The sequence below is a fragment of the Quercus robur genome, chromosome 12 (assembly GCF_932294415.1).
Source record: "Quercus robur chromosome 12, dhQueRobu3.1, whole genome shotgun sequence".
In the NCBI taxonomy this organism is placed as follows: Eukaryota; Viridiplantae; Streptophyta; class Magnoliopsida; order Fagales; family Fagaceae; genus Quercus; species Quercus robur.
The window spans coordinates 21,621,164-21,643,738 of NC_065545.1; the positions used below are offsets into that span (position 1 = coordinate 21,621,164).

A 22,575-nucleotide genomic window follows, 5' to 3' on the forward strand; every position below is an offset into this window, starting at 1 on the left:
TCACTTAAATGAACTATAAAGACCTTAAAATAATTACAATAATCTGATAAATATACATAAAAAATTTACACAAATAAATTAAAATAATTTCCAGCCTTTCTCCCAAGCACTTTCTTGGCATCCAAATGGAATTTATATAGTGAAGAATCAAAGAACTCATATTATTATACTAAATAATCTTACGAACAACACTACTACAAATCCCATAACACTATGAATCATCGCTTTCTCACCTCACTAAAAATCCCAAATTTAGATTGAAATTTTAGCTATAAAATTAATGCAGCACTCATCCTAACGAGTTTCGATTATATCCAAAAAATCATATATAATCAGAAGATAAATAAATTTTTCCTGGTTTTGCATTTACTGCAGCATGATTCCTTCCACCAACAACCAAAAAAAAAGAGGTGATAACAGGGCAAACCAACTAGAGCTTTCATCCTATCAAAAAAAAAAAAAAAACTAGAGCTTTCAAAAAAGCTCGAATCAATTTCAGAACAAGTAGCTAAATTTCTAATCAACCATGGAAAGTCCACTTATACAAAATGTCATACTCCTGGCAGTCAGAGTCAAGAAATGAAATGTTTGTGCAAGTGCATGGCAACCCTTTTAATTCCAGAAGGTAATGTGTGTAGGAAATTCAAAGCATTTTCATTTCATTTAAATAACAGTGAAAATGTGCAATATTATGATAAATATAACACGTGGCTAATTTATATCATAAAATTCATCCCCCCATCAGAACTTCCTTCTCTTTTTTACCTTAGTGGGGATAGAAATTTGAAGAAGGTTCATCCAACCATGGTCCGCTTTCGTCCTCTTTGTCGCACTGCAATAAATAGCAGAAGAAGTTCACAACTATCAAATGCAATAAGAATAACACAGAATATAGTACTTATTCCTAGTTCCTAATTAGCCAGAAAACAAACAAATGGGAGGAGAGGCCACACCTTGAGCAAGCTTGTTCAGTGTAGATGACCACTGCTTTGAGGACTTCCGATATGCAGCAAGTATCCGATCCATCTATCCAAGTTATAACAATGAAGAAGTCAATCTCCATTCAGAAAGCATGCATATAATAAAATTAAGCCGCCGCCTCCTGGGGGGATGGGGGTTGGGGAAGAAACCAAAAGAATTTACACAGAACTGGGGGATTCTTTGTTTTGTAGTCAACAATAATTTTTCAAAAAAGAAAATGATGCATTAAACACTAATAATAGTAACTTCCTAGAATCTTTTTTTGAGAACAACTTCCTAGAAACTCAACTTGTTTCTCCCAAAAAAATCCATTTCCTGGTAATAAGAAATAATATGTAATTTCCACTGCTTTCAATCTAAATCTTGTCCCTAAGAAATGATAGTATGCAAAATAAGCAAAAATATAGCAAGAAAAAAGATTAGAGTGCAGAAAATCTAATGGTCGTAGAAGTTCACTGTTTTCATTCTCAAGAATATTGCAACTTCTCATCATCTTTAAAAACAGCATCCTCAAAATTAGGGATGGCAATTTAAATCCGACCTGCAGATACCCGGTCCGGCCCGACCCTAATGGGCCGGATTTTACCCGGCCCGATAAAGAATAGGGTCAGGTATGGGTTTAAAAAAAAAAAAAAAAAACCCCAAAGTGGGTCTAGGTCAAGTTCGGGTTTTAAAAAAAAACAAAAAAAAAACCCGAAACCCGACCCGGATATGACCCGATTACCCTGAAATTACAAAAAAAAAACCCTTATATATATAGTGGTAATGTAAACCCTATGTCCCTAACCCAGCTGCCTCTCATAATCTGATCTTATTTCAATTCACAACCTCAGCCCCTCACGTGCTCAGCCTCACATCTCTAGCTCACAATCTCACTCACTCTGTCTCAGCTCTCTCACTCACTGTCTCACACGGCCACAAGCCCACAAGCAGTCAAGCACAGGCAGTCGCCGTCGCCGATCTCACACTATCGCCACACGGTCACAAGCCTACAGCTCTCTACTCTCTCAACTCCGTTTCGTCCTCATTGTAGCCGATCTCACACTGTCGCACAGCCCTCTGCCCCTCTCATCTTCCTTGCCCATGGCCTCACAGCCTCGCTCCACCTCGATCTCCATTTTTTTCTTTTTTCTTTTTTCTTTTTTTTTTTGGGTTCAGTTCGTCTCAATGTGAGTTTGTGTTTGTGATTTTGAAAGAGAAAACCATAGATCTAAAATTTGTGTTTGGTTTGTTATTTTGAAAGGGAAAATCATAGATCTGACATTTGTGTTTAGGATTTCTGTGTTTATGTTTGTGATCGCGTTTGGATTTGTGTTTGTGTTTGTGATTTTGGGCTGGAAAATCATAAATCGAAGTCTGTGTTTCTAATTTTGAGCTTGGCTGGGCATGAGGGGATGGGGCCATTGGAGGCCTAACGGGGCGGGTTTGGGATTAAGAAAAAAACCCATTTAATAAATGGGTTAGGTCTGGGTTTCTGGGGCAAACCCGCAAGTCGGGTCCAGGTATGGAAAAACCCGGACCGAACCCGACCCGTTGCCATTCCTACTCAAAATGTAATTAAACATGCAATTTTGTTTGAACCGCTCCAAAAATGACAAAACAAGGTATTTAAAATATACGTGTGTGTATGTGTCAAAAAGGAAAAGTAATATTAAACAATGTTACCATATAAAGATACAAAAAATAGAGAAGCTTAAGACTTCCGAGATCATAACGGGGTATAATTGGAATTCGGACCATTATGATATCAAATAAAATTTAATAATTAATTAAAAAATAATAAGTTTGTAAAAATTTATGGCAGTACCTAAAAACATATTTAAAGAATTTTAAGGATTTAAATAGTTTTTCAAGCATATTTTCAGTTAAAAAGTTTTGAAGTATACCTTGATTAAAGACAAGATGTTATTTTTCACAATTTATTATGGAGATTAAATAGATACTGTCTTGGCCAAGCATGAATATGAGCAAATTTGTACTATAGTGTTTGTTTGGATCACGTCCACGTTTTGGACATTTGCGTTTCAGGCATTTTTTTTTTTTTTTTTTTTTTAAACCAGCGTCCCATGAACAGTGTATATAGACCAATGAACAGTGCTGAACAGTAGTGAACAGTAATAAACATTAACCAGAAATTTTTTTTTTATTGTTTTCAATTTTCAGCAAAATAAGCAGTATCCAAACGCACACTATATTTCATTAAGTACAACGAATATAGTAAAAAACAATTGCAGTGATATGGAACATATAATCCCATATAGGGAATCCTTTGTCATGTGTGCAGATTGTGACATTGCCTGTGAGTCATGAAAAAAATTTAAACAAAAACAAACAAATAAAAACACCCATATCTGCCAGCTGCATTTTAACTGCTAGACAGACAGAACACCCACTCCCTCTCTTCTTCCCTCAATGAACCACTGAACTCCCAATCAACAGCCTACATTCCATCCTTGAAATCCATCTCCTTGCTACCCTATTATTGCCCCCAACCACCTGCAAAAACAGCCACCCCTCCCCTAATTAACTCAGCTCATTCAGTCACTCAATCAACAATTCAATCCTCACCCCCTTTTAGATCCAACAACCCACATTCCATCCACGAATCCACCTCCTCCCAACGTAATTATTGATTCCAATTACCCCCAGATAAAGCTCAAATAAGTCATCCCTTGCCTAATTAGCTTAACCATTGTTGTTAGCATCATATGATACATATCAATCCATAAATAAAGAGATAACATGGTATGTGTGACACAGGACAACCAAAAGCAAAACTAAACAACAGGAAAAATAAATGGATATGACCTAGGAGTCAGCACCTAGGCCTGACTTGGAATCAGCACCAAGCGGAGAAACCAGTAGGAGTCAACACCTAGGGTAGACCTAGAGTCAACACCAAACCAAGAGAAACCAAACGGCCATTTTTTCATTCATCAAAATATCAACTATCCCCTCAAGGAGTACAATAGATTGCTTATAAAGGATTGCTAAACCCTAGTTTTAATTGGCTAAGAAACCCTAATTGCCTTATTACAAAAATAACCTTACTTCCAAATTAAAATACTAATAGCCTAATAAACTACTAAGACCTAAAACATGAAAAATACATTTGACTTACAAACATAAATAATACTAAATAAAAATCTTCTTATGTCTCCCGCATCATTCTCCTCTGGTTGGAGAAAAACTCAACCTCAAGTTTTAAAACATTGAAGGATTAGGATGCTGACAAGTAACACTTGCTTCAAGTCTGGAATCACCTTAGGGAGCACAGGGAAAGGAAAAACCTTGAATTCCACCACATCAAACTCATTTGGAATAACAAAATAAATGTGTGAAATCAGTATATTCTCGTCTTGAACCTTACAAACCATAGGAAATAGTGTGGTTTTAACCTCTTCGACTTCACCAAGATGTAGATCTTCAAGCACCACGAAGGGTTGATAAGAAGCACATTCAACAACTTCAACTTTCACATCATCTACACCCTCAAGCTTGCTGCATTGTTTTTTAGTGGGTGCCATTATCTTTTCTAGCTGGGCATTAATCTTAGTGATTATTTGCTCCCCAAATTTCCACGACATAGGTGAAACATTCTAATTTTCCTTTCTTACACTAGCAAAAAGTGAACTAAGAAGATCCAAGGAAATGTCTTCACTTTCATCTATGACCAGATTCATAATTGTTTCCATGGCTGAAAGTACAGCAGGTGGATAGTTGGACCTAATTATCTTTAAGAAACTTTGAAACATCTCAACAACCAATGCATCACACTCAAGATCCAGCATCACCAAGCATGACTTGACCTTTGCAATGGTATCAATAATTGAAACCACCCTCTTATAAAAGCGAGTAGACACGAGGCATATTTTCAAATGCTGCCACAATCAACTGAAAAATTTCTTTCATTTGCTCATCTTTATATGGGGCATCGGGTGCTGTTATCCTTGTAATCTCAATAATGCAAGATATAACTGAAACCTTCACATCATCCATTTCAGCATGTCTTAAAAGTTTATTAGTGCTCAATGCCTTCACTGAGGGTAAAAGTGCATCTCGCATTGATTTGGATGGTTCTTGCTCCACATATGCTAAAAAGTTTTCGACTTTATCAAGAAGAGTGAGAAGATCATCAATGGAGCAAGGTTGGTTAAGGAGTCTATTCCCAGCCTCCTTAATTTGCTTCTCAAATTCTCTATCTTTAAGCTGCTTCTCAAGCTTTCTATCAAAGGAAGTCATTTTTAGCTATAAGGCACAAAATAGTGAAACACAAAGATTGAAACTTAATTCACAGGTTGGCTTCTGGGTTTAATGGGTTTTTTTTTTTTTTTTAATTGGCAAGTTGGGTTGGTATGTCTTTTATGGGTTGAAACAAGTGTGTATTGAGAGTGAAACAGGACGCTAGTGCCGCTAGGAAGAAAGAACTCAAATGGGACTATCGGGTTACCTCTAATATGGGCTTGATGGACTGGCTATTTGTTGCAACAGGGGTGGTCTTGTGATGGCTGTGGGCAGCGGCTTTGGGACGACAGGGTGAGATCGACATTAACGAATTCTTGTGGTACTGTTCTGGTGGAGTGGGTTGGCGACGCGGTACTCTAAGACGGCAAGGTGGAGCAGTGTTGCACTAAGACAAAGGAGGAACTCAAAGTGGCCGGGGAATTGGTTGGCGCTTCAATCATTTATTGGGATGGCAGTGTTGGCTTTCCAATGGGTGGTGGCGTGTGAAGAACCTTTTGAAAGAACTTGACCAGGTTTGGCTGTGGGGTTTGTTGGTTGTTGGGTCAAAGGGCTTGGGTTGATGGGTAACCTTTTGGTGGCTTGATATGTGTGGCCCCATGGGTATTGACAGATGGTTTTCTGATGTTGGTTTGGCAGAGATGTGGCAAAGGGATTTTGAAGGTGGTATGGTGGCTGGGTGGAAAAATACAGTGAATGTCTTTTTTTTTTTTTTTTGTCTAGTTCTGGATTGACTTGCGATGATGCTTCAAACAAATCGGTGTTTGCTGTAATACCAAAACTAACGCAGGACAACCAGAACAAAACTAAACAACAGGAAAAATAAATGGCTATGACCTAAGAGTCAGCACCTAGGCCTAACTTGGAGCCAGCACCAAGCGGGGAAACCACTAAGAGTCAGCACTTAAGGTAGACCAGCACCAGACCAAAAGAGACCAAACAACCATTTTTTCATTTATCAAAATATCAACTATCCCCTCAAGGAGTACGATAGATTACTTATAAAGGATTGCTAAACCCTATTTTTAATTGGCTAGGAAACCCTAATTGCCTTATTACAAGAATAACCTTGCTTCCAAATTAAAATACTAATAGCCTAATAAACTATTAGGACCTAAAATATAAAAAAAAAACACTTGACTTACAAACATAAATAATACTAAATAAAATCTTCTTGCGTCTCCCGCATCAATGCATATACTAGGGATCCTTATGTACCAAACTATACATGTACGTGTAACGCATGAATCATATCGTATTATTGATCCATGAATAGTGCATAATGTCTAATTCATAAATTACATAAATTTATTTTGGACCCATGCATATTCATGAGACTAGACAAGATAATTTTCAACCCCAAAACTAAAAACATATAATTTTTATTTTTTTTGATAGGTAATAAGAGTATTATTAAACAAATTGTAAAATAGAAGAAAGCAAATACAAGGTGTTCATGATGGTGAACACAAGTAAATGCAACAAACAAACAAACAACATCAAACAACAAGAAAAAACTTAAAGTGCAATACTAAGAGAAGAAATAAGCTCCAAGATAGTGGAACAATCCGAGAAGCCCCAACATCTAGACCAATCAAATAAAGTCTTTTGGCATAGAGCTTGTAATTGAACCAAGGATTTCTCGGTATCCTCAAAAGACCGACGATTTCTTTCTGTCCAAACAATCCACATCACATGTTCAGCTTTTTAAAAATGGTCTTTTCTCTTTTGTCTTCTTTTTTTCCATCCTTTTGACAGATTGTATTCCTCTCCACCTTTTTTTTTTTAAGAAGATTACTGATTAGGAATAATAAGTAAATGTTGATGATGATGAAGAAGATGCATAAGAACATTTGAACTAATGAATATGTTTGACTCAAATTGAAGCTGAAGAGGAGGCATGATGATGAAAATGAATAAAAAGGATTTATTTTACATTATAATCATGTATTATCACTTTCTGAGTGTGACCAATTTGAATGTAGATGTAATAATTATATTTTTAATTTACTGTAAAAAAAATACCTTTTTATATATATTTATATACTCTTGAAAAGATAATAATAAAAAAATAATAGAGAGTTCATATACCATATGATACACAACATTATACACAAATAAAAAAATCAATGCAAAATATGATTTGCTTTCGAAAAATATGAGCTTTACTCATTCAGTAATGAAATGAAATGCCCTCACCCCCCCCCAAAAAACAAAAATAAAAAATCCATTCCAGATGTAGGTATCTAATCTCTCTCTCTCTTGCTATTGAATCAACAATGCAAATGACACACCTTCAGCTTGCAAAGAGAAATTGTTCAAGGCAAGGCTGTAGAAGGATGGTGGAATTCATGGAGAAGGCCTCAACGACAATGGAGGAGTGGAAATTGGTCTCAGTGGCCTACAAGGAAGTGATCAAGGCACACTTGATCACACTGAGCCTCCCTTAAACACCCACACCCCCGTACAAAAAAAAAAAAAAAAAAACCCTCCAATCCTAAAGTTCCTCAACCTGCAGATGGTTTTGCGGGTCAGATGGTCCAACTGGCCTGAATGGCTATCACCAAGTTTATGGATAGTCTGGTTATTTACCCAACTAACTTGCATTTGGCTCACAGTCAAACTAATCAAACCACCTAGTCCAATTTGGCTTTCTAAATAGTAAAATTAAATCTTGCACCAAGCTTCCCACCCAAACCACTTATAAGAATCTGAGTTTCAATTCTTTTCTCATTTTCTCTCTATAATTAAAAGCCCAATAAAAACTAAAATAAGAGAAGGAAAACCACTTTGCTTACCACATTCCCACATGAAGAATGCATGGAGAGCAGTGCTCGTTCAAGCACATATAAATCAACAGCTTTATCTTCTGAAAGAGTTGAAGTAAAGCTCAAACCAAAGTCAATAAGGACCTACAAAGATATATTAATGGATTGTAATGCAGATTTAGAAAAGCTTTTACTCATGGAAATTAAGATAAAGACAATGGGAAATCTCCACCCCCACGCATCAAAAGAAAAAATAAAAAAAGAAAACCTACCAGCTGGTTAGTACCACTCTTGAGTAGCATGTTTGAAGTGGTCAAGTCACCATGGATGAGACCACCATCATGCAATTTTCCAATTGCATCACCAATTTGTAAAGCAATATCATCCAGTCGTTCTTCAATTATACCATATGACCCAAATTCAAGGAGTATGTCTTTGACCGAAGGGCCATCTACGTATTCAAATGTTAATGTGTGCAGCACAGGGTCCACATAGTACAACACTGGAGTAGAAACTCCAAGTCTTCTTGCTTTCGTCATGCACCTGGCTTCCTGTTTCAACAATTAATTTACACAAGACATCAGACAAGAAGCAACAAATCAATTCATCAATTAATAAAATTAAGGGTGGAAGGCATTCTTGCAGCAAAAAAAAAAAAAAAAAAAAAACTTACTGCATTTAAGCGCTTAAGAGTTATTTTAGAATCCAAAGTAGGATGCCTATACTTCTTGGAGAAACGTTCCTTAATTACAGACCTCTTTCCCACAAAATTTGACTCAAAAACTCTCTGAAAAGGAATATCAAGATCAGCACAAAAATTATAAACTGTGCAGCTCAAAGTTCACTTCTAGTGGCTCATATAAAAATGGATAAAACCAAGCAAGATAATTATGACTTGTGAGTGAGCTTTATTCTTTATTGAGCATGGGAGAATGCATGGAACTTCTCCGGGGGGGGGGGGGGGGGGGGACCCATAGTCTTCCAGCCAAAATAAAACAAAACATTTGTCTCCTGCTGCACAGGATGTATGTATGTAAAACCAACCGAAATTCAAATTGTAACAGCACTCACAGCTTCAGCTCCTTGCTTCAGCAGAATGGGAGAGCTTTCTTTTACATCTGTCTTAATCTCCATAATGGAAAGTCCACAGCACCAAGATTCTGCACCAACAACTATCAATTAGAAGAGATGGGGCTAAAACCCATACCCAAAAGAAAAAAAGTTTATTTTTTGGTCTTTTTTAACATTATAAAATAAAAACATAGCAAATCATGGGAACCACTCAAAACCCAATGAGACGATAAAATCCACTTGGGCCTCAGTTGAGCTACCAAAGTAGCTCTAGTCGTGTACAGAAACTGACAAAAATAAAACACTAGTAATTTAAAGAAGACATGGTTGAAAGTCAGTAAGTCTCAGTCTGGGATTTCAGCATGTGGAGTTTTGGTATTCAGCACGTGGAAGATCTTAAATTTGTTATAGTCTGTTGTAGAATCTGTTAGAGGATGTTAGTCTGTTATAGTCAGATTTGTTATGCAGTTAGAATTGTATATAGCACACATAGTCTGTTATAGTCTAGTGTGTGTGTGTAGAGAGAGAGAGTCTCAGGTTTATATTGCAATTGTTTCATTAGCTTGAAGATTCAATAGATTTTCTCTTGCTTCTTTTTTGCTCAGTATATTCTCTCTCCCTCAATAACCTAAACCTCTTCAATGAGTAGTGTCTATACAGATGACATGGTATGAAGATTGGCAAAAATACATAAAGAATGGAAGAAATTTGATATCTAAATTCCAGTCAAAATGAGATGAATTTGAAGACACTAAGTTTCTAAATAAATGAGACTAAGGTAAACACATTGTACCTAAAACACCATAAGGTTTTAAACACCAACTAAAAATGGTTAAGGAGAATATAATGAACAGTTTAAGTGCCCAGATACAAACCAAATACAATTTCTTGCATTCCATACAAGATGCACACAAGTCAAAGCCAATATAGAAAACACAAAAAGAAACTGAATATTTAGCATTCAAATGCGGAAAGTCAGAGACTTGATATAAATGAGAGCCAGACCTTCCTTTGCTACCTTGGTGGTTTTTCTTTTTGTGAGGAAACCATTTTTTTTTTTATATATAATTCGTAATGAATTTCATTAAGGCACAAAAATTGGAGCAACCCAACACATGGGATGTATACTAAAAGTAGAGCACACAAGATTAACACACACAAGATTAACATCTAAAACACAAAGAATCTAAAAATTCCAAATAGACCAGGAACAAAAAGGCTTTGATTTTTTTTTTTTTTTTTTTTAATTATAAATAACTCTCTTCCCTTAGAAGTACAACCATTCCTTTATCTCCTGTTGCACCACATTAAACATAAAGAATTCATCTTCCACACTTTGATACCATCTTGTTTTACCAAATTATCCCTTCCAACGCGCCAATAAGTCAACCATGCTGCTCTTGGCATCACCCATTTAACCTTAAACAAGCAAAACCACAAGATTCCAATTCCACACTACCAATAACACATCATAATAAATAATCCAACCAACTCCCCCGTCTGAGTATGCACATACACCTCCAATCCTTTATCACTAAACCCCTTTAACAACAACAAAGTCTTAGTACCAAAATTATCGGGTCGACAACTATGGATCCTCAACAGGATAATGAGAAGTGGAAAAATCTTCTTCCAATTCTATCCTACCCAAAATCATTATCACTGTCACCCTTTTAATTAACTTATCATTGATCACTATTTGCACTTTTGGTATAACTTATCATTGATTCATTTGGCTAAAAAAATATAGTAAAGCTTTTAAAACTTGTATATATAAGCTGAATAAGCTGGAAAAAAAAATATAAACCTCAGCTTCTCCTAGAAACAATTATTTGCAATAGTTCTCTCACTGGGAACAGTTAAAGCTCTCAACTCTTTTTTTTTCAAACACTGTCATATATTTCATAATCACAAAATGGGAAAAAGAAACAAAACAAGAAAACAAAATTTTCAAACCTCTTGGTCACGGCCACCACGAAAACGGCGGCTCCGGCTTGGTTTTCCAGACTCCAGTGGCTTCTCTGCTTGGCGACTTGGAGCAGACACAGTTCAGTTGGGTTTTTGATTTTAGGGATTCTCTGAAATAGTAGGGTTCTATTATATTATAGTTATACTGAGGAATTTGTCAAATGCTGACGTGGAAAAAAATTACAATTCTTGTCTTAAAATTTAGTGTTGGTTTCATCTTGGAGACTGCCAAGTAATGTCTTTTACTTAAACTAAAGCACTGATATCAGGAAGCAAATTTGTTATACAAAGAAAAGGCTCACCCACTACTCATGCCTATGCTAACCCCCCTCAAAAATGAAATTTCTGTTTTATAAACCTTATTCAGATTTAGTGCTCTTCTAGTAGGGGAGAGAATCTAAACCCTTAAATGAGTCCCCATATAGACTAAAAACAAAGTAATGTGTTCATCTTGACTGTGAGTCCCAAAAATTGTTCAGTTTTGTCTTTTGTGTCCCAATTTGACCCCTTACTATTCTGTATTTGATTGTAAACTTGCATCATACTGCACAAATTTGTTTCCAAACCTATTTCAACTGCAGCAACTGCTAAAGAACTATATAAAGTTGCAAAACCTTCTGGCCTTGGTGAGTAAAGACTTCTCAGCGATTATTGAAGCATCGAGCTGCTAAATTGCAGCTTGCAGCAAAATAGAGAAATCCAGTGGGCTGAGAATTCATTTGAGTATGGTCTTTGAGGTTTTTGTCTATTTTATTTTTGTACAGGCTATAAGAATTAAGAAATAAATCAAATAATACTTAGTCATTAAGATGAAACAAGATCTGCGTATGATAGTCAATACCCATGTTAAATATAGATAATAAAGCCTTTATGTTTTACTCTTTAGATGCTTTCTATTGTAACCTTCAGCAACCAGATAAAAGATTTAAGAAAGGCTTACTACAACCATGATAGACATGGTGGGCTAATTTCTAAGGATTAAATTCAAATTTCTGGGAGTGTAGCTTAGCTTAAATCAGATGATAGAATGTGAATGACAAATGATGATCTAACACTTGTGTCAAAGTTTGATTTCTGTCTTCAACTCCTAAATTTCATGCTGCCTCCAAATAAGCCTTCAATTGCCAAACTCACCTACTTTTAGATCCTGTCAATCAGACTCACAATGGTTCTACATACCAATGCAGTAAATTCAGTTCCCTGCCTCCAAATAAAGCACCAAGATCTCTTCCCTCAGGAAAACTCAAATCTTATCTCGCATTAAACTGAAAATCCACCTCCAAGAAACATCAAATCTATGACTATGACACTAAATATTATAACAAACAGATTCCACTCCTTATCCCAATATGTGGTTGCTACATAAGATAGTTCAACAAAAGTTACATATACGTTCATCTCATTCAAAATTACAATAACTAGGAAAACAAAAAAGGCCCCTGTAAGGCTATAATATTCATCTCATTCAAAATTACAATAACTAGTTATTCATCTCATTCAAAATTACATAACTAGTTTTACATTCAACAATTGACAAGACTAAGGAAGCCTAGTATCATCATAAAATCGGAATGTGCGAACAATTCCCATACAATCAAAAAAAAAAAATCCAAATTGAACCCAGTTCAATTCACCAACCCAGTATTACCTGATTATCAAAACCCAAAATTCAGAATCACATAACAATCAACAAGCAATTCAGCCGAAAGAACAGATGCGTATAAGAAAACAAATAACTGATACAGACAAACCAAACACACACCCACATCCAGGGACACAAACAAACTCACAAGTCGAAGAACATCTCCTCCTTGCTAAAATCAATAAAATTAGGGAAGAGAGAGGCATCATACCTAAGTATATGGGTTAATTTATGCCGTGGTTGATGCTCTTCTCTCGACCACTCCTCTTGCTAAAATTGGCGCGAACTCGAGACTACAGTGAGCCGAGAGAGAGGCGTCGAGTGAGTGAAGAGAGAAAGAAAGTAGAGAAAAACAGAAAGCCAAAATTGGAATTTACCCATGATTTCCCAACTATTTAGTTAATAGGCCCGGTTTCAAAAGTATATAATTTACTAATATCTCGAGCCTAAGAGACTCGATTTGGACCTATAAACTCAGTCTCAAAAACTTGACTTTCATGTTCGGATTAGATCTGATGTGGCATTTTTGCCACTTGTCATCCACTTAGAAATCAAGTCTTAGAGGCTCAATTTCCACTTGGAAGCCACCTAGAAACCGAGTCTCTAAGACTCGATTTCTAATAGGGCTTTTTCAAAATTTAACGCACTCTGTCTCTAACTAATGCCTCTCCACTCTCACTCACCCTCTCACTCTCACCCAGACCAAAGCAAACTCTCACTCACCCTCTCACTCTCTCAGCCTCACGACCCCAACCCTCTCTCACTCACCGACCCATTCTCACGCCTCTCTCAATCACCTCACACGGACACCCTGTCACCCTCTCTACTCTCTCACTCACCCTCTCCACTCTCACTCAGTCTCCACTATTACACATTCATCAACTTCGCCAAAAGAACAGAGATTGTATCAAATGGTCATCACAGAGCTTTGAGGTCCTTCAGTCTACGCAATCTCTGAAAAAAAAAAAAAAAAGTGAGTCTCTTTATGCAAAATGCAAAGTGTGTTTCATCGTTTGGTTGCTGAAAAACAATGAGAAAAATAAAAATAAAAAACTTTGGTTTCAGTTCGTTTTTTTTTTTTTTTTTCTATTTTGGTTTCTGTATTGAATTTCTAATAGAATTGTTAAAAAAGATAGAAGCTTTATTGTTTTTTGAGATTGAATTGGTATGTGGAATCGTCTGCATGTTTCTGGGTTTGTTTATATTTGCTAAGAATTTAATTTTAGTGCTTTGTTGATCAAAATTTACTTTGATTTAAGTTTGATTTGGTCAATTATGGTAAATATGTCACTAAGAATGGAGAAATTGGAGATATATATATATATATATATATACTTGTTGGGTTGCTGAGGATTTAATTTTTAGTTGTTTTATGGAAAAAATTTACTCTGATTTAGTGCTTTTTTTTAACAATTACAGTAATATTGGCCTACTAGGTTACTAAGGATTTAATTTTAGTCATTTGTTGGAGAAAATATACTTTGATTTAGTGATTTTAGAGATGTATACTTTTTCTCTAAAATTAGTATTGTCTAACATGAATGTAAATCATGTCATGTTCAGCTCAAAAAAAAAAAAAAAAAAAAGGTGAACTTAATTTGTAACAATAAACCAAACAATCAGTATTGTCTAACATTATTGTGTTAAATTTTATTTAAGAGCCATTTTGTTGACATTAGCTGGTTTGATGTGGATCAATCAAAAATTATGATATTAGATGGCATTCATTCATAGGTAATGTAAAGGTTATTAGGCAGAAATCAAATTGGTGGAATTTTATTTTATTTATTTAAAAAATTGGTTTAAACACTATAGACTCAATCATTCATAATATAAATGATGACATGAAGTTGAATTAAATAAAACTAAGAAAATAAAGTAATTGCTTGTTATTCGTTGGCTTTGGCCTTGGGAAGATTATGTTCAAGATATAGGAAATAGAAATGATTTCATTGTGTGCAACAATGTTAAACTGTCTAGTTGGGGAGACACTTGAATTTACTTTTCTTATTCTTTTTTTCTTCCTTTTTCTTAATTGGGATCTAGGTTTTCAGGTGAGGAACCCTCCCTCATCCTCATGGGCCATGATAACTTGATAAGTAAAATTGAGTTCTCCATTAATTAAACATGCTTTATCATTGGCATAAGTTGGTTCTATTCCTTTTCACTGATCATATTCTTTCTATTGATTGGCTTAAAAAAATCATTTTGTGTATGACAATTTGGACATGAAATTTCTGTATAATCTTCTTGGGAACTTATATTTTATGTTGATCATAAAAATTATTTGGCTTTGAAGGCGTTTTTGATTATTTTGATGGATGCTATGTAGTACCAGTGGCTTATATATATAGTTAGTGCCTTCAACTTCTTTTAGTTTTCCTTGTTTGACCATGGTACTTACCTATTAATTCATATGAGAGATAAAATCTGTTGTCAGTTGGTAGGGTTCTTTCTGAAGTATCTGCCACAGGGCTATAGAATTAATTGTTGTCTAGCATGTATGGATCAGTCAATATTCAATTTGTTAAGGGTCATGGGAGTTAGAATATGAAATCCTTGGAAGGGAGGGAGTTGGTGACTAATGCAAGGGAGTTGAAAAACTTGTTTTTACTATAATGTTATCCTTGACGTTGATGATCATAGTTGCTCATTTTTGTATTTATTAGATATTGGATTTGCATTAACCCATAGTATTTTTTCCATATCTAGGTACTTTCCAAAACAACAACCTGAATTATTATGCTTTTACACATGTTGACAAATTTTCAAACAAAAGTCAGCAACTCACATGTGTTACTACTTGTGTACAGAAAAAAGGACCCTAGAATTAGGAGTCTTCTTATTAGATGGGACATTAGTAACTTAGATGGCTTTGGTTTAGCTTCCAACTTTGTTAAGTGCTTAATTTGTTTTGTACTATGCACTCAAGGTTGTACCATATGCATTCACCTAGCAATGTCATCTAATTTTCCTACATCACATCTATTGCAAGATTTCAAATAAATGGAATCTTTTGACAATTTTGTTCTCTTAACAATTCACTCACTTACTCTAAAGCAGATAGAGCTAAAAGCCTAAAAGTAGTATTCTCGAATTGGGAACTCATGGATCTGGCTTCTATTTTTCCTTTATAATTAAAATGCAACTTTAGTTTATGTGACCCAAAACTCTGTTGTCATAATTTACTATTTTTGGTAAATCTTTAAGCATGTTGATTTGCATTATCAATGATTATGGCTGTGAATTGTGTGGATGTTCAGTATTTTAAGTTTTTTTAGTGTGATCACAGACTCATCTGTCGTAGGTATGCTTCATTACCATTGTCTAGTCTTGAATCACTGAATTTGCATGTATTGTCCTTTGAGTTTTGTATAATTTTTTGTTTAGCATGCTTTGGTGCTGACTTGTCAAGTGTTGTCAGTTAGACTTAGAGGCAAATCAAATTTTTCTTACCTTAATAGTTTCAGAAATGCACTAACAGTCTTTAAGTTGAATATATTTTTTATGATGGTTGAAAACACTTACATGCTACATATGCTACCCTCGCAGCTCCAACCCATGCCCTCCCCTTGCTGCCTCAAGCACTTAGTACTTGGGGAGGTACCAACTCACCCAAATGGTGTGATGGTTCTTAAGTTGAATATTTTAATGTCATGTAGGCACTGGGCAATGAGATTAGATTTTAAGACAAGTTCCATTTGCATTGGGGAAGCAACTTTTGGTTTACTACTAGAGAGTGGTAATGTGTTTTTGTGGATTATGTTCGAAAGAAAAGCTATAGGGTTGTTGAATCTAAAGTAATTTCTTTATGTCGATCGTGGAAATATACAACAAGTTTGCACCAAGTGAACTCAACCATTGTAGCAATGAGCAAACCACGGGCACCTTTAAGTACCCCATTAAAGCACTCATAGATATTGGTTGTCATTGCCCCGTAACGTCTTCCACCATCATGTGACTGGGTCCATTTGTCCAAATCCTCACTCATTAGATATGTGTATGGCACATAGTGTGCAATATGGGGATCACTAGGTTTTACACCTCTCAGTGCATTAATCTCGACATCTTTAATGATTTGCATTATAAACTCAAATTTAGCTTCATGAGCCATATATCCAGCTTTCAAGGCCAATGCCTTTAGAGTCGGGTCATCAAAGTATGTGTTGAAGTTGCTAGCAACATGTCAAAGGCAATATTGGCGAAATACCTATAAGCTTCCGCTATCACCTCTAGGCCACTCTGCAATGGCACATTTGATACCTTTATGTCGGTTAGAAATAATGCAAATGCCCTCATCAGGTATCACATGTCCTATCGAAATCCTGAAACACTCTAAAAACCACCCCCAACTAGGCTCTGACTCCTTGTCCACAATAGCAATGGCGAGAGGCAAAACCTTTTGGTTAGCATCGGTTGTCATTGCAATCATCAAAACCCCTCGATATTTACCATACAAATGAGTCTCATCAATACAGATCACTGGCCTGCAATATCTTAATGCAGCAATGCATGGAACGAATGCCCAAAATACATAGCGCAGTAACGTAGTACCATCTATGCCCCTAGGTATGGTGTAATAGTTGTACTGGGTACCCGAATCCTGGTCCAAGTATGCCATCAACAACTTTCGTAACCTTTGGTAAGACTCCTCCCAATCCCCAAATATCTTAGTAATTGTCTTTTATTTTGCTTCTCATACCTTATATTAAGAAACCTCATGATTATACTCAATATGTATGATCTCCCAGAGCTCATCAATACGAGCAGTGTGATTTTGTCGCAATTTTCCCACAATTTTTTATGCAACAAAATTAGAATCCATCATTTTATCATCTCTTTGCAAGCCAAAGGGTATATAACTATGTGGACCTACATAAGACGTGACCATCCATAGACCATTAAGTTTAGCCTTCATGAATGACCCAACGTACCACTTGCAATTGGTGTCAATGCATGCGGCGCACAATTTAGTTTTTTCAACCTCCGGATAACAAAATTTCTATTATCTCTTGCTGCGTATATTATCAATGCACGCTTCATCGCCTCTTTATTTGCAAAAGTCAACCATTTACTAAAATGCATCTCATCTTCCCAAATAGAAACAAATGGTATCTGAAGACGTGAAGGATCAACCATATTTTCCCAAGTATTTTGCGTAGAATGACTCGGTAGGAGGTGTGTAGGCAGTGGTCGTATTTATATCATGCTGGACGCCAATATCATCGTTTGCATCACCTTCATCAGGGTACTCCATATTTTCCTCTTCAAAATTGGGAACGAGTTCATGGTCATCCACATCCTTGTCAAAGTCGCCTCGCTCAATCCTCTCTTCGTACTCATCCATATCATTAAGATTTTCACCATTATTCGCAGCATGATCTTCGTCTTCTTCCCCTAACTGTGTCTCTTAAGGTTGGAGTGTTTCACCAGTATTGGCAGCATGATCTTGAGATGGGAGCGTATAACTTCCTATTGTATAGCCTCCCATTGTAGTGCATCTATCATCTAGGGCTGTAAATTGTAAAGATGTAGTTGTTTGTTGCACCTCCTCAGTATCAACTTTTGCAAGAGGCTCTGAACTTATGTACAACTCAGTAGCATTTACTTGGGGCATTTTATGGATCCTATTAAACATGATCTTTACATGTTTGTCTTCTTTGATCGCCATATACTCATAATTTATCCGTTCATGAAGGACTTCTTATGGGTAACAATAAATAATCTTTATGTCATAACAAGCAGGGTTCAAATTCAATTCTTCCATTATTTTCCTCTTTTAAATCATTCAACATCTTCAACTTACTACGTATCATCATGTAGTAGCATTCGATACCTAGCCCTCTAAATGGGAATCCGTCAATCTGTTCAGGATTAACAAGGGGTCCATTGTAATATACATTTATATCAATATTCTTCAGAGATTGTGAACCTATTAGAGTCAAGTGTAATATGTTAGTGACATATTTTATCTCTTTCATTTAACATCAATTGCAAAACCTTTTCTATCTACTCAAAGTACAAAAATTACAACTTGTCACCCCACATTTGCATATACTCATCCCACATCACATACAAACACACTCAATCATTATCATTTTGTACTCAAACAAATAAAAAAACTAAAGACAAAACTCACCCCCATTACAAAATTTCAACTCATTCTAACAAAAAAATAAAGAAAAATATTAAACTCAAAAAAAAAAAATAGTCATGATAAAAATCCTAACAATACATGTATCTACAATATTTTTTATTTTTTATAATAGCCTAACAAATATATAGACTAACTTGTTAAATCATATGCATATACAAACCCCACATTTGCCTATACTCACCCCACATTTGCATATACTCACCCTATCACATACACACACATTATCATTTGTCTCTAAAATAAAATAATAAAAATTCATTAATCATACTCAGACAAAAAAAAAACAAAACACTAAACACACAACTCACCCCATTACAAACCTTCAAATCATTCTATCAAAAATATAAAGAACAATATCAAACCAAACAAAAAAAAAAAAAAAATAGTCATGGTATACACATCCATAGAAAAACCTAACAATACATATATATGTAACTAACAACTAGAAAGAGTGAGAAACCTTACCTGACATGAGGATGTGAAAATATGGAGGGTGAGTTTGATTTGAAGTTTTGTAATGGGGTGAGTTTTGTATAAGAGTGAGAGAGAGAGAGATAGTGAGAGAGGAAGAGAGAGCTGCTGGGTTTTTTGGAAGAAAAACGGAGAGACCCCAGGCCCACATTATGAGGACTAAAGTTCAATAGCTGCCCTAACCACATGGCAGCTCGTGGACCAAAGATAGAAAATCGAGTCTCTAAGATTCGATTTCCACGTGGTAATGGGCTAGATCAGAATACACATAAATCGAGCCTCTTAGGCTCGAGATGGAAAATCGAGTCTCTAAGACTCGATTTCCACGTGGAAAAAGGGCCAAGTCAAACTCCCTCAGAACATGAAAACCGAGCCTTTTGAGGCTCGATTTATAAGCCCAAAATCGAACCTTTTAGGCTCGAGATGTTAGTCAGTAATATAGTTTGAAAACGTGGCCTACTAATTATAATATTTGGAAAACGAAATTAGTTTCCAATTTTGGCCAAAACAAAAACGTGGTTTGATTTTTTTTTTTTTATTATGTAGCGAGTGAAAAGAATCGCCAAGTCTGGCTAAAATCGTTGTTAAAATATTGAGACGAGTTTTTTTTTTTTAAACTATATATTTATTGAAATATTAAAATAGTTATACTAATGTGAATATTTTTATAATTTTCAAAATTTTATTTTGATTTTAAAATTTTTAATGCTTGTGTTTTCATTTTTGTGTTCATCTATTAAGTACTCTTTATGTTTAACTATTTTATGAAACACTAATTTAAAAATCTTGTGAAAGTTTTTTTTTTTTCATTGTAGGTAGATATTGACAGTTTTTATTAATAGTGAAAGTGAGTGCCAAGCAAATCATAAATGTGATGTCAACTTATAAAAAAAAAAATAATAATAAATGTGATGTCAATATCTATTAAGTGCTCTTCATCACTTTATGTTTAATTGTTTCATTCATGAAGCACTAATTCTAAAAAGGTAGGAATATATGAATTTTGATTAAAAAACAAATGATGGCATATATGAATTTCACTGTTATAGGCAAATATGTACAATTAGGGCCTGTTTGGTTTGAACATAATTCAAAACTCAGTTTCCATTTCTCATTTCTCATCACTCAAACTCTATTCTCATATCTCATTTTTTTTTATCTCTACTTTTTCCATAACTCGAATAGATTTGTGTTTGGTCTTGTTCTCAGGTGCATATCTCACTAGTTAAACTCAATTTTTTTATAAAGTGGTGGAGCCCACACACTATGCATGGTCAGAATGGTAACAAGAAGCACAATACCCACATATGCCCAGCAGAATTACAAACAAAATCGAGAGAGAAAACGAAATCAAACAAGAATCACAATAACAATAGCGAAATCTAGAGCACATAAATGTGACAAACACAATCGAAATCGAGGCACAACTCACCACTATTAAATGCATAAACCAAAACTACTGCAATGCACAAAAACCCATCAACCACCGAGGAGTATGCCACCATAAATGTGTAGACACCCCATTTTACAACTTGCATTTTACCAACAGATAGATCTTGAAATTTGTGATACAAAACAAATCTTGATGCTCTAACGATCATAATGGTATGTCATGGGTTTTGATCGGACCACCTGATCAAAAGTTATCATACAAACAATTTTCAATGATCATGGCTCACCTACACGATGGGCCCAATCACGTCCTATCTTAAACACTTAATTATGATTAATTCTCACAAGAATTAATTTAAAATTAATTAAGTGTGATTTTTGATTGGATTTCATTTTTATTTCATTTTTATTTTTTTTTAAATAAAAAAAAATGTTTTCCTTTAGGGCATCTTATATGCTCTTTTGAAAAAAATTTGGAGATAGGAAAAATTCAAAAAATGCTCAAGAACGTCATTATCTTCAGCAGCAACTTGAATCGCATTTTTGACCTAGAAAACATTGAAATTTGATTTTCTCTATTTCTATAAAAGTTGTAGATAATTGAATTTACTTTCAAAAAACATCAATTCTGAATCAATTGGAATTTTTAACAGAAAGTTATGGCCAAAATACGAAACAGGTGCAGAAGATAACACAAATTCAGCATCATCTTCAATTTTCTTTCAAAATTTCAAACGGGGATCAACATCAAATTTGTTCAAGCTTATCTAATAGGCTTATCCTTTCCTTTAGCTTCAGAAGAATTTTTTTTTTTTTTTTTTTTTTGAAAAATAAATTGGATAAGAAACAGATACATCCTGTGAAAATTTTCAAAAATGCTCAAAAAACGTTACTATTTTCAGCAGCAATTTGAAAGGCATTTTTGGCCTTGAAAACGTTGAAATTTGGCTTTCTCTATTTCTGAAAAAGTTGTAGATAATTGAATTTCCTTTCAAAAAAATCCAATCTTGAACCAATTGGAATTTTGAACGGAAAGTTAGAGCCAAAATACGAAGCAGGTGCAGCATCATCTTCAACTTCCTTTCAAAATTCAAATGGGGATCAACACCAAATCCGTTCCAGCTCATTTAAACAGGTTATCTCCTCCCTTAGCTTCAGAAGAAAACTAATAACTTAGCTTTAAAGCTAAGCCATCCCTTCTCCTATAAATAGAGAAGACCTCTTCCATTTTTTGGACCTCGAATTCCCTCTAAAGAGCTAGTGAGAAAGCAGAAAAGAAAAGCTGTTGTGCAACCATTGTTCTTACTTTGGTTGTAGTTTAGTACTTCCTTGCTTTCTCCCTATCCCTTTAAGTGATCACTCCCCCCTTTTAATTTATGTTCTATGCTAGTAAGAAGTTAATTATGTTCTTAACTTTCTACACATGCTTGAATAAATGCTTAACAAGTCATTATTTGTTTCTTTCATGATATGCTTGGATGAACATGCCTATATGTCTCATTGATATTCGTTTTACATGCTTAGATGAACACTTCTAGGCTAATACACAATTTTCTCTTGAATGCTTAGATGAGCACTTCTAGGCTAAAACACAACTTTCTCTTCAATGCTTAAATGAACATGTCTAAGTAGTTGTTTTACTTTTTTAAATGCTTGAACAAACATGTCAAAGTATTTTGATTTTCTCTAGATAAACATGTCTAGGGATTTTCCTTTACTTCTTTTTATAATTGCTTGGATGATCAAATATGCTCAAATGTTTTATTTTTATTTGTTTCTCTTTGCAATTATGTTGATGACAAATAACATGACAACTTTGTTTTTTCTTCACATGCTTAGATGAACATGTCTAGGCTAGGAATTCTTTGTTTACATTGATTTCT

The 22,575-nt window shown here is 35.0% G+C and overlaps 1 protein-coding gene across 3 annotated transcripts; it reads right to left on the reverse strand.

Moving 5' to 3' along the window:
- Positions 1 to 493: 493 nt before the first annotated feature.
- On the reverse strand, positions 494 to 13,051 carry LOC126709475 (uncharacterized). Of its 3 annotated transcripts, XM_050409727.1 has the most exons (8): positions 12,884 to 13,048; positions 11,019 to 11,140; positions 9,063 to 9,151; positions 8,665 to 8,778; positions 8,264 to 8,542; positions 8,022 to 8,135; positions 954 to 1,026; positions 494 to 832 (listed from the first exon to the last, which is right to left on the reverse strand). In XM_050409727.1, exons 3-8 carry the CDS (start codon positions 9,123 to 9,125, stop codon positions 795 to 797), a joined length of 681 nt encoding a protein of 226 aa, XP_050265684.1. In that variant the 5' UTR covers positions 9,126 to 9,151; positions 11,019 to 11,140; positions 12,884 to 13,048; the 3' UTR covers positions 494 to 794. The 3 variants fall into 3 exon arrangements, with proteins under 3 accessions (XP_050265684.1, XP_050265683.1, XP_050265685.1); XM_050409726.1 differs by lacking the exon at positions 11,019 to 11,140 and having other exon boundaries at positions 12,884 to 13,051; XM_050409728.1 differs by lacking the exon at positions 11,019 to 11,140 and having other exon boundaries at positions 9,063 to 9,163; positions 12,884 to 13,042.
- Positions 13,052 to 22,575: the final 9,524 nt, after the last annotated feature.

Excerpts from the sequence above, each read along its gene's own strand:
- LOC126709475 (XM_050409726.1), bottom strand. The coding sequence starts at position 9,125 with ATGGAGATTAAGACAGATGTAAAAGAAAGCTCTCCCATTCTGCTGAAG. Across the intron at positions 8,779-9,062 it reads TGAAGCAAGGAGCTGAAGCT|AGAGTTTTTGAGTCAAATTT; the intron begins GTGAGTGCTGTT and ends ATTCCTTTTCAG. Across the intron at positions 1,027-8,021 it reads ATTCTTCATGTGGGAATGTG|ATGGATCGGATACTTGCTGC; the intron begins GTAAGCAAAGTG and ends TAACTTGGATAG.